At 34.1% G+C, this 13,305-nt stretch overlaps 1 protein-coding gene across 3 annotated transcripts in view; it reads right to left on the bottom strand.

Moving 5' to 3' along the window:
• PRKCQ (protein kinase C theta) overlaps positions 1-13,305 on the bottom strand; it is a 185,976-nt gene that overhangs the window by 96,753 nt on the left and 75,918 nt on the right. For 2 of the 3 annotated variants that reach the window (XM_074268751.1, XM_074268750.1), the window contains 2 exons: positions 11,073-11,133; positions 697-859 (listed from right to left, as the gene is read on the bottom strand). In XM_074268751.1, coding sequence (XP_074124852.1) covers positions 697-859; positions 11,073-11,133 — 224 coding nt within the window. The remainder of the gene's footprint in view (positions 1-696; positions 860-11,072; positions 11,134-13,305) is intronic. The other variant, XM_074268752.1, reaches the window with a different exon arrangement.

Below are 13,305 nucleotides of genomic sequence, written 5' to 3'. Positions count from 1 at the left end.
TAGTTTTTCCTCTAACATCAATGAGGTTTTTAGGACAGCTAGGTGCACAGTGGATAGAACGCTAGGCTTGAAATCAGGAAGACATCTTCATGAGTTTAAATATGGCCTCAGATACTTCTTAACTATGTGATCCTAGGGAATCACTTAACATTATTTGCCTCAGTTTCCTCAACTGTAAAATGAGCTGGAGAAAGATATGGAAAACCACTTCAGTATCTTTCCTAAGAAAACCCCAAATGACTCACAAAGCATCAGACAACTAAATAATGAAAGACAACTTCAGAGGGTTTTTTTTTTTTAAACATTTCTTCCTACCAATGCAAATGTCTATTTTTGTAAATTGGAGTTGTGAGGTGGGGCAATTATGATTTCAATGCAAAAATATACTTGTAATAAGATCCCCAAACCCTTCCATTCAGCTCCATATCCTTAATAATTCTTACAACTCATGAGCATTTTTTTTTCCAAGTTAGACCTAGCCTTTGTTTGCTGCAAACAAACATCACCTAATAGGTCTGGTGAAAGTCCTCCCGTGATATTTTCTAAATTCCACTGTGATTCCATTGAAATATTTGGAAACCTTCTAAGCTATATACCATGTCCTCCAAATTGAATCATTCTCTACAAGCTGGGGTGAAGAGAATGCAAGGAGAAGCTTAACTCAAAAGTTGACATGAAACATCTAAACCATTTTACCAGACAAACTCATGGCAGACAGAGCAGAAAGTGGGCTGAGGAAAAAAGGTGGCAGTGAACTCGTGACATTTGACATGGTGGACTTTGGCTTGTTTTATAGCTCCTCGGCGATGGTGCAATGTAAAGAAGCCTTCTGTGTCAAATGTACTTGGATCTTTAGCATCTGTATAAAGGAAAAAGGGAGAAAAAGAAAAGTTCAGTGATGTGACTGAGCAAAGGTAAATTAAGCAGGATTGGGAGATGGGGGTGGGTGGGAGGAAGGATCCTTTGGAACAGAGGCAAATAGGATGAATACAGATTACCCGAAATGATATTTCAGTAACAAATTACATAAGTCATAGATTTTTGTCTTTTCTACCATCCTACAATGTGCATTTTCTTGGCCAAAACTCAAACTGAGCCCTCTACTTCCCTTGGGTAATTGTGAGCTGACTTTTTTCCAGAGATTATTTTTTCCTAAGAGATAAATTTTTGAGCATTTGTTGGTCCCTTTTCTTTATTGCCTAAAATGATTCAGCCAATGGAGACAAAAAGTAACAATTCTAGTTCAGTTTAGTTACCAATTCTAGAGAAAAACATCATTATCAGCAATAGAAAAATTAACTATTTCTAAGCTTAAAACAGTTTAGGGATAATTGTGTCAAACTAGCACACTTAAATGACAGTCATCATAAAAGTAAATTTTTTTTAGCTCATCAACCTGGGTAGACAAAATATGACAAAAAATTATACATCTACATAGTACAATACAAATATGTGTATATATACATATGATCAGATATATGTACATGCATATATATAGACATAAAGATGCCATGAAGTATCTATATCAAATCTATTCATTTATACTTGCTGACTGAATTTTTATATCTAGAGATATAAAATCAATGTGTATATGTATGTGTACAATCAGTCAATCAACAAATATTTATTAAGACTTTATTATGTGCTATGCATTCTTTTATGCTTGGGAACTACAAATAAAGGCAAAAACATGTCATGTACCTTCAAGTTACTCATGTTCTAATGGAGAGAGATAATGTAAAAAAACCAAACCAAAATACTGCACAAGTTTGATATAACCAGTGTAAATGAAAGGTAATCTCAGAGGGAAATTGTGGACTTCTTGTAGGAAGTGAGATTTGTGTGGAATCTTGAAGGAAAACAGGGAAGTTAGGAGATACAGATAAGGAGGGAGAGTTTTCCAAGAATATGGGGATATATGGATGTGTATATACACAAATACACACAGTATACATATACACATGTATAAATATATATATATACATGTATGTGTACTTAATATATATTTACAGCAATCCTTTGTTATTAATAATACATGTATTATTTTCCTGATTTTATATGTGAGGAATGATAAACATTTATACACACAAACATGATATGGAGATTTTATATATATATGTATATTATCTAAAAGTCTTAGGGCAGTTTAGTTTTAGTAACTTAACACTGCATTAAGGCTTTTGGGAAGTTCTGTGTATCTAAATCTATCCATCTCATATTATATATGTGAATGTGTGTGTATATATGCAGACACACATACATATATATATATATATCTATATATATATATATCTATATCAGTGCCTATTATGATAATCTGCCTAAGAGAATCATAGAGAAAAAAGACCAAATTATGACCTACCTTGGGATGAAACAAAAGACAAATATGACATAGGTTGGTTCTAGACTTAGCTATGATGTGAATTAGATTTCTAAATATAGGCAAACTAGCATATGTATGTATCTTTATGTGTGTGTATGTATGCATGTACGGATGTTATTCAGTTGTTTTTAGTCATGTCTGACTCATCATGACCTATTTGGGATTTTCTTGGCAAAGATACTGGAATGATTTGCTATTTCCTTCTTCAGCTCATTTTACAGATGAGGAAACTGAGGCAGACGGGGTTAAGTGACTTGCCCAGAGCCACAACCTAAGAAGTGTCTGAGGCCATATTTGAATTCAGGAAGGTAGTTTTCCTCACTCTGGGCCTAGTATTGTATCTACTCCACACACACACATGAAATCAGTCAACAAGTATTAAGTACATATGTGCTAGGTAGGCATTCTATTAAATACTAGGGATACGTAGAAAGGTAAAAATATAATTTTTCTAATCTGTAAGTGTGATAATCTTCATAATAATCATGGGTGTAAAGTACTTTTAAGTTAGATACTAGCAACCGTAGTGCTTGAAGCAACATTTTATGTGGTATATATACAAAAAGTTATTTATAAAAAGTAAAAAAAAATCATAGGTCATTGTCATAGCGGTGGAAAGAATGCTGGGACTTTGAGTTAGGGGAACCAAGTTCATATGTCTTAGCTCTGACACTCATTAGCTGTGTGGTGGTAAAATAAGTCCCATTTGCTCTCTGAGCCTCAGTTTCCACATTTGTGAAATGAGGATAATATTTTCACTAACCACCACCTCTCAGGCATGCAGTAGGGAAATGATTAGTTAAAGAGATACAGAAATGCAAGCTATTATTAGACAGACAAAGCTAAGATGGATAAATAGCAGAATGTGATTTATAGGAATTGCTGATAAGGAATGACAAGTAGCAAGAGTAAGACAACTCATTTAAATGATTATAAATTATAAACATTTAGAGAATTGAAAGGATCTTAGAAACAACATGGTTTGAACCTCTCATTGTCAGAGATGAGGGGCCCACAGAAGAGGCTAAGTGGCCAGAAGTGTTTGATAAAGATTTAAATTAAGTTGTTTTTACTATAATTAATGATATGCTGTCTGATCAATCTTTTATGCTATCGGGTGAATGTCACAGAAAACAATGCTTTCCATGGGCCTCAGAACCTTCACATAAATAGAAGGTTCAACTAGTTCAGAACTCATTTCTTTATCTTCCCTGGATTGCACTACTGTTCCATATAAACCTAGGTTCTAAGCCAGAAAAAGGAAGTAGTGATGATGGTGGGAGCAGGTCTGCACACATGTCTGTGTATGCATGTGTTTCTCTTCATTCTAGTGCCTACCCTGTTTATTACTCCTATTTATCTTGTACCTAAACTATTTGTACATAGTTGTTTGCATGTTACTTCCCCTATTAGATAGAGCTTTTTAAGAGCATCAATTGTCTTTTGCTTTTCTTTGTAACTCCAGTGCTTAACAAAGAGCCTGATACATAATAGATGCTTAGTAAATGCTGACTGACTGATCATAATCTCAGACTGGCACAAATCCCTTAGAGCTAGAAGGAACCTGTACATTTGTGGTTGGATTGGGGCTGAAAAAGAACCAGAATTTGTGGACGTGGAGGTCAAGATAATTATCACAGGTGTATTTGTTTAATTGTGGCATAATTATACAGTTGGTATAATAGCTACTGTTGGCTACTGTAAAGAGATCTAAGATTTAGACCCATTCCTCCTTTTGGGTGAAAATTAATAGAAACATGTGAACTCGGGAGCATGAATGGAAATGATTCATTCTAAGCATCCTCACTATAGTTCTGCAAAAAAAATCATTTATATGGATTGTTATACAGTACTTATGTATCCTAGAATTGTTTCTTTGTTCTTCACCATGCCCTCCATATCCTTCTTCTTTCTTAATATATCTTATTTACTAAATGGCAATTTTCCTATATTTTTCAGAATCCTATCCAGTAGTCAGGGTGATGTTCATGAGCTCATCCACTTTCACAGCTTTCACATGGATGATTCCAAAATGACATCTTCAAGTACTTCTCATTACTTGTGTTTCAAGGAATTAGTTTGTCAGTATAGAGTTATTCAGAGCTTACCATGTTCTTGCAAAGCACTGTAGTTATACTTATAGAAGGACACAAAGAAGGTCCCTACCCTTAAGGATCTTGCTATCTAATTAAGGACATGGAAAACATATATAAAGATAACTAATAATATAAATCAGTATATAAGGAGAACCCATAGAATTGGGGTATGTTCACATTTAGGGAAATGATGATATCTTTATCATATCCTAGAAATCAAGAGATGATTTCAGAAAGATGGGAGTTTTCAATAGTGGCAAATGCTGCATAAAGGAAACTAAGGATAGAAAGGGGAAGTGGATTTAGTTATTACAAGATCATTAATGGCTTTGGATAAATGAATTTCAATAAAATAGTAGGGATGGAAGTTAGATTACAGAGGATAAGAACTGAGTAGTGGCATAAAAAGTATAGACTATACTCTTAGAAGTTTGGCAGAAGGAGATATAGGCTACAGATGTAGAAGATTTAAGGCAAGAATTTGCCTCCTCCCCAAGGACAAAGGATATTTAAAGGATATACAAACAGAGGAAAGAGCTAGTGGGAAAAGGAAAACATTGAAGGCCAAGGGAGAAGACAATGGAGCAGGTGACAAGCAGTGAGATAATTGGAAAGAAAAGGTAGAAAAAAAAAGTTAGCCTCGAAAAAATAAAAAGAACACGTGAGTTAGGAAGAAATAGAAGAGAATAGTAATAAAACATCTGAAATTATTTTAAGGTTTACAAAGAAATGATCTTGACAAAATCTTTGCAAGTAATGCAGATCAGGTATCATTATCACTACCATTCTGCAGATGAAGAAACCAAGAAGCTATTTAGAAGTTCAGAGTAGGGGGAAGGAGTGATTTTTGAAGCAGAAAGGGTAGATGACATGGGTCTTGACCATTTCAATCAAGGTTCTCTGCCAGGAATAAAGAAGCAAGAAGAGGAAGGAGTTAAGGATAAGTTTGGAAGGACCGCTATGAAGAATATGTTAGTGAGCAAATTGGAGGTGAATCAAAGGATTTATGAGCATCAGAAAAGGCTCATTTTAAGTCAGATGGCATATATTGATAGTGATCCCATTCAACACAGGTTTGTGACTTTTTCTAGTATTGCAAAATAGAGAGTGGGACATTTCTAGCACTACATTTGCGTACAATAAGACACAGTAGAAGATAAAGGTGGTCAGAGAACATAGGTTACTAGTGAGTTCAACACTGAAATGACTGTAAGAATCAATTCACATTAGGAAGAAGTTGGAGGTTTTAAGCAACAGGAGTCTGTAGAGAACAAAGAGTAAGGTTGATGGAGGTCAAATGTAATAACTACTTTCAGATAAGAAGATTGTGGTCAGAAATAGCAAACTCTGAATTCGAGGTATTGAAAAATGAGTAATGACCAAGATATAAGCATGGTGAAAGTTAGCTAATATGGCACAGTGATGAAGGGCACTAGGATCTAGAGGGACAAGGGACTGTGAAGTCAAGAAACCTTGTAGTCCTCTTCAACTATCCCCTGCCCTTTATTTTATCTACACAAGTTAGCCACAGCTAACCTGTCACTGGTGGCTCACTGGATAGTATGTTGGGGCATGAAATCTGGAAGATTTGAGTTCAAATCCAGCTCATATATTAGCTGTGTGACCTTGGACAAGTACTTCTATTTAATTTAATCTGCTAGAGAAAGAAATGGCAAACCACTGTGCTATCTCTGCCAAGAAAACCCATACAGGGTCACAAAGAATTATACACAATTGAACAACAACCTGTCACCAAGACATGTTGTTAGGCTTTCAGATTTTCATTTTTCTTGTGTTCTAACACAAGTCCTAACCCTCATTACTTCATTCCTAAATAACTTTAATACTCATGTAGCTGGTCTCCCTATATTTAATATTTCCATTCTCTGTTTTAACTTTGACAGTGATGACAGACTTAAAGCACAGTTTTGATTACATCACCCCTCTGTTCAAAACTCATTAATCGTTTCCCATTTCCTTCTGAATCAGGTTCAGTCTCTTCTGTCTGGCTTTCAAGTTTTTCTAAAACCTCTCTCCATAGGGCCTGTCTTCTTTTTTACTTTCCAGTGGGGTTCATTCAGTCAACATTCTCACTGGATATTACACATACACAAGCTTCATGACCTCTGCCAAAAAACTCCCTGCTCAGTTTTTAAAATGTTGTTTAAACCCTTTTCTGATATGAAGTTCTACAATCCACAATGCTTTCTCTTCTTTGAACTCTCTTTATGGTTATAGTCAGTATTATACTGTTCTATAATTGCTATTTGTTTAAATTATGTTATTTGTTTCTCCCTCTCTCCTAGAAGAGCGTAAGCTGCTTGAGAGCAGGGACTGCTTCTTATGCTTCAATTTAGCAAACACTGATTGATTCCCTATTTCATCCAAGGAATTGGTATCTGAGAGCAGGGACCGTATTACTTTTTCTATTTGTATCCTCATGGTTAGAACAGTATACTCTTGGTACATATTTCAATTATGTCTGACTCTTCATGACCCCATTTGGGGTTTTCTTGCCATTTCCTTCTCCAGCTCATTTTACAGATGAGGAAATTGGGACAAGTAAGGCTAAGTGATCTGTCCAGAGCCCCACAGCTAGGAAGTGTCTAGAGCTGGATTAGAACTCATGAAAATTAGTATTTCTGATTCCAAGCCCAGTGCTCTATCCATTTTATCACCTAGCTATCTATAATGGATGTTGAATAAATGCTTTTCCATTTATTTATTCATTCACTTATAATGTTTCTCAGCACTTAAGATAGAGAAGGCAACAATATATCCTTACCTCTAAGGATCTTAAATTTCAATAAGGGAGATGATATATACACAAATCACTATGATAGAAATAGAGTAAGACAAGTACATAAAAGAAAAGGGAGAAGTCAGACAAGTAACATGCAATAAGCAGAGGAAGATAAATAGATGGGGGCCAGGTTTGGGAAGTTTTCAGTGTTAGGCTAAAGAATTCCTTCTTTACTTAAGAATCATCAGAAAGTTTTTTAAGTCATATAATGACTAATGAGAGCTTGTGCATTAGGAAGATGGATCTGGTTTTATTGTGAAGGATATAGTGAAGGGAGGGATACTGGGTAGAAAGCTTCCGAGATAACCTAGGTATTAAGGACCCAAAATAGGGCATTGGGGGACAAATAGGAGGGGATGGATTTGAGAAGTATTGTAGAGTCAGAACTGGTTGGATTTTGTTTCCATATCACTGAAATCACACATTAACATATGAGGGTTGATGCTAAGGAAAGAATCAAAAAACCATTCCAAGATATGAGCTGGTGATTGGGAGAAAGTTGATTTCATTAATATGAATAAGGAAGGCAGGAGGTAGAGGGAGCTGATAAAATTCAGCATATTTATTGGGAGATAATATGAAACATTTAGGTTTAGAGACAGATGGAAAAGTTAGGTGTAGATCTTGAGAGAGTTATCAGAGTTAGAAATAAAGATGTTTAAGTCATATATATGAAAGTGGTAAGTGAAATTGTAAGAGTAAATGAGATTGCCAACGGTGACACCCTAGAGAGAGAGAAGACAAAAAACTCTGGATCAGAGCTTTAAGAAATAATTACATTTCAAAGGCAGAAAGAGAGTATCATTGGAAAAACTTTTTTGTAACCCTCACAGTACCTAGCATTATAATAAATATTTCACACCAAGCACCCTCTCCCTTCCCTTTTAGCCTCACATGGTAAATTAGTATATGTTGAAAATATGGGTGAAAAAACCACTAACTATGGCCTTGGGGATGGGAACCTTACATTAGCATCAATATATCAGTGATTTGTAATTTTATTTGGGTGAAAACTTTCTACTTAGGGAATTAGTTGCTTTTCTCTTATTCAAGTAATTGATGTGCAAAAGGCGGGATTTGAATTCTTGTCTCCCTGAGTCTAGGACTAGCACTCTGCCAATCATACCTACTGCCGCCTCTTTGTATTTTCAAGAAGAAAAAAAAAGATTTCTGGGCATGTACAATTAAGGTAAAACTTTATGGTATTTTTTCCTCCTTCTCACCTGCATTTGTTCCTCCATTCAAATGAAAAATTTAAGTTTCATTGTAGCAATATGAATATTCATGAAGCTGTTTCTTAAAAGAGAAATCTAAATTCTTTCCTAAAATAACTTGCATTCAAATGATTTCTCAATTTACATAATGCATTTTGAAAGAAGTTAGTGAGAACAGTGTAGTTTTTCTTATATTTAAGAAAAGGTACTTTTAAAACACACATATACATGTACATTAAGATGCTAAGCCAGTATTTGATATTTCTTTTTATTTATGAAATTTTTTTTGATGCCCCAAGTCAATATATATAACAAAGTGTTTTCAAAACATTATAGTTATATGTGATTTATATTTAGAGTAAAAAGCCTTAAATTATTTATTTCATAAGTATTTTGATTTATTCAATAATAATTATTATTTATATAGTATTTTATGCTAAACACTGTGCTAAGTGCTTTACAATTATCTCATTTGATCCTCAAAACAACCCTGCAAAATAGGTGTTATGATTAGATGAAGAAACCTGAAGGTGAAAAGCTTAAGTGACTTTCCCAGTGTCATACAGCTAGTGTCTATGGCCATATTTGACTGAAGGTCCTCCTGACTCTAGGACTGGTGTTTTCTATCCAATGTTCCATCTCTGTGCCTATTTGAGACTTGCCTAAATTAATATTTTTATTTTTCTTTGACATCTCCCCCACCCCCACTAAAAAAAATTAGGGATTAGTGACATCTCATTATCATTGGAATTCTCTCTTGTACATTGCTAGGTTTAGGATATTAGGAGCTACAATAGTTAATATGAGCACCTAGATACTTGGCAAATATATATGTGTGGTGTGTGTATACACACATATTTATATATAAGTGTATATTTTTATGTATGTATATATACATATATAAGTAAATATACATACATATAAATAAATATACATACATATGAATACATTACATAGTCATTTGCAGCTTTTGTGGCATCAGGTTATTTCTTTATGCATATATATATGTGAATATGGCTTTCATGATACAAGCCTTTTTATACAAAATTTAAATTCATGATAACATTTTGTACCTTTTTTGTGTTTTTAAAATAGGAAATGATTACTATGACACTTGCTATGGTGGCAGACACAGAATTACAGAGCTGGAAGAAAACTTTTAAAATGCTTTAATTTTGGAGTTCTTTTGGAGCTTTGGAGTTCTTAACCTTTCTTGTGTGTGTCATGGACTCCTTTGGTCATCTGGTACAACCTGTGGAGCCTTACTCAGAATGATGTTTTTAAAGGCACAAAATAATATACACAGAAATACAAAGATTAGTGAAAATAAAGATGTAATTCTTTTCTCCTGTCAAAGGTCAAAGACCCCTGAAGGGGATTTGTGGATGTTCGTGTTAGGAACTCTTGACTCAATCTACCACCTTCATTACCTAGGTGAGAGACCTAAGAATTAGAAGTTTATAGGACAGAGCTCATTTCTCCTGGTTCGGAACGTTTTCTATTATAGGTAATTCATAGGTTATGGGTTAGAAGGGACTTTGGGGGTCATTTAGCCCAGGTGTTCCATTTTATAGATGGGGAAATGAGGCACATAGCCACCTACCCTACATCACATGGGGAATGTAGATCCATAATTTACGCTCATGTCCTATACCTCTGAATTCAGAGCATTTCCACAATACTCCCAATTATTAATGTCACTTAAACTCTTCCTGTATGTCTTAGAAATAAACTCAGATGTTATACCATGTTACTTTTATGTAGATGACATTTGCATCCCTATATTCAATGTGTGGTCCTACATACTTATAATAAACACATACTTTAACAGTTCTAGGATGTGTGATTTCAGTCATGTGGGTACATCCAACACTGAAGCAAATCCCATCCTCTCTATGTTCTTTAAGCTATTTTGTAAATTGTTATAGTCAGTGAATAGGGCACTGTATGTGGAGTGGATTGAGTCAGGAAGACTTGAATTAAAATCCAACCTCAGAGACTTAGTAGCTGTGTGACCTTGGATAACTTGATTTCTGCATGTCTCAATTTCTTTACCAGCGCCTACCTCCTATGGTTATTGTAAAGATCAAATAACTTAATTGTAAAGTGCTTAGCATAATGCCTGGCACATAGTAAGTGCTATATAAATATTAGCTACTATTGTTATTATTATATAATATTAAATATATATATATATAATGCATATATGCTAAATATATTACATATAATATAACATTATCACATGGCATCCCTTTTTTCATTATTAGTTTGAATTTAACACATGTATACACTAGCAAGTAGGAATTAGATTCAAAACTATACTCAAAAACTGAATTAAAAGCATTGTTTACCAAGAGTCAGAGAATGAAAGAATGATAGTAAAAATATCAATAGGCTGCTACAAAGTTCATCCATTCAAACTATGAACATCATTGGAAATGTCAACAACATGGAATGTCTGAGTATTTCTATTTCTACTCCCATCCTTTCCCACCATTATAGAAATTTTGAAAGGGCACATGTTTGAAAAGCCATGTCCTTCTCATCCCCAAATAGTAAGAAAAAATGTCACTTGCCACTCATTTCCAGAAAGTATCTTGCATTCATTAGCATGCGGCCTTGAGGTTTCAGCTCTAACTGGTTGAGAGAAAGAAAGAAAGAAAGAAAGATCAGTGAGACAGTGAGAAGAGAACCTTTGGCTAAGCATTTTAAAGTTCTCTGGCAGAAAAGGTTGGTTATTGTAGTGACTGATAGTTTTATATGGAAGGAAGACTTTTCAATTCTCTATGTTCTCTCTATTCATCATTACCATTAGAAGTATCAGTGATCTGAAGGAACAAAGCTCTCTCATCAATGACACTTAGAACACCTTAAAACTCATGACTGGTTTTTGGAAGTCAAAATCTAAAGTGGAAAGTAGACTAGGTTTTTAAGAGAAGCTCACAATGGCCTGCTCTGACCTAATTTGGATTTTTTTTTTTTCTTTTTAAAATTTGTATTTGATGAGTACTTACAGGTCAGATGCTGGTCATAATGCAAAGACTACAAGGGAATAGGTAAAGGGTACATGTTTTAGTTTTTAATTTTTAGGCTAAAGAAAAGGGCAAAAGGACAGATAAATTGTGACTTTGTAAGTAGATATATTCAACTTCCTTCACCGGTCAATCTGGTCAGAAAAGGTATTGAATGGGCAAAAGAAAGTAGTTTATCAAAGAATCAGAAGTCTCCTCAACAAAGGACCAGGTAACCCAAGAGGGAACATTTTAAGCTAGCCTGGTCTAGGAGGGGATGAAAAAAATTCCCATAAGAAAATGATTCAATCAGCATGTAGCATACAGTAATATTACTGCCATGGAAAATTAGGAAATCATTAAAATCACTTCAACAAATACTTAAAGGTAAATATGGGAATGTGTTTTGCATGACTCCACATGTATGATTGATATCTTCTCAATAGTTGAAGGGGAGAGAATATTTGGAATTCAAAATGTAAAAAAAAGTTAAAAATAAATTAAACAAACATTTATTTTACATATATATGCATATAAATATATATATATAAATATAAAAATATAAATATAAATATATATATATAAATATATATATGTAAATATATATCTATATATCTATATATAAAAACACTGGAGATAATACAAAGGCAAAAAAATGTGAAGCTTCCTACCTTTCTGGAGTCTGTGTATTCTTTTAGGAAACAACATGTACAAAGTCAAATAAATATTATTATTTATAATATAATAATATATATAATATAATAATATTTTTATAAATATATTAAATATTAAATGCTTACTGTATGCTAGGATGATGGGTAGTGCTGGGGATTTAAAGACAGGCAAAATACAGTCTTTCTCCAGGAACTCACAATCTAATAACAATAGGAAGTAGTAAGCTGGAGAAGGAAGGGAACACTAACGACTATGGAGGCTTAGCAGAAGAAATGCAACCAAGAAGCTAAGGTTTCTAACAGATAGAAATGAGGTAGTATAGTAGATAGATGGTCTAGTCCAACACAGAGTCAGAATGCCAAGTTCTGGAAAGAGCTAGTGTTCTAGTTTGAGAAGTGAGGAAATAAGAAATAACACTAGAAAGATAGAATGGAGTCAGATTATGGAGGTCTTTAAAGGCCAGCCTGAAAAGTTTGTAATTTATGAGAGACTCAAAGGAGCCACTGAAAATTCCTGAGCACAGTTACAACCATGATGGAAAATTATTTTGTTAAAGCAAAGACACAAAGAACCAAATTATTAGTGTTATTATCCCAATACTACAGATAGCAGAAGAAATTTTAAAAATATAATTGAAGGCCTTGATTCATAGTCACACTTAAGAACTGAGTTGCATGAGGAAAATGTGAGAACAAATCTCTTTTTAGGAAATGGAAAGGACTTAGCCTACCATAGACTGTTAAAGAATAAAATTTAAATTTGTAAAAGAGTAAATGTCTTTTTCAGGGTTGTAGAAATTCACTCTTTGGACTAGGTTTTGTTATTGAGTCATCTCAATTGTGTGACTTTTAAATTACACTTGGAATTTTCTTGGCAAAGATATTGGAGGGATTTTGAATATTGTTCTCTAGCTCCTGAGGAACCGGAGGCAAACAAGATTACATAGCTGTCTGAGGCTGGATTTGAACTCAAGTCCTTCTGACTCCAGAGCAGACACTCTATTCATTATGTCACTTAGCTGTGCATATCAGATGTAAACTGACAGAAAACAAAAAAATAAAAACATATGTCAAGGGAAAAAATAACTTGCATCCACTAGATTCTCAGTAAATATTTGCTAGTT

The sequence above is a fragment of the Sminthopsis crassicaudata genome, chromosome 5 (genome assembly GCF_048593235.1).
Source record: "Sminthopsis crassicaudata isolate SCR6 chromosome 5, ASM4859323v1, whole genome shotgun sequence".
Lineage (NCBI taxonomy): Eukaryota > Metazoa > Chordata > Mammalia > Dasyuromorphia > Dasyuridae > Sminthopsis > Sminthopsis crassicaudata.
Note: the sequence above shows the minus strand (reverse complement) of the source record. Positions and strands in the feature narration are given on the sequence as shown.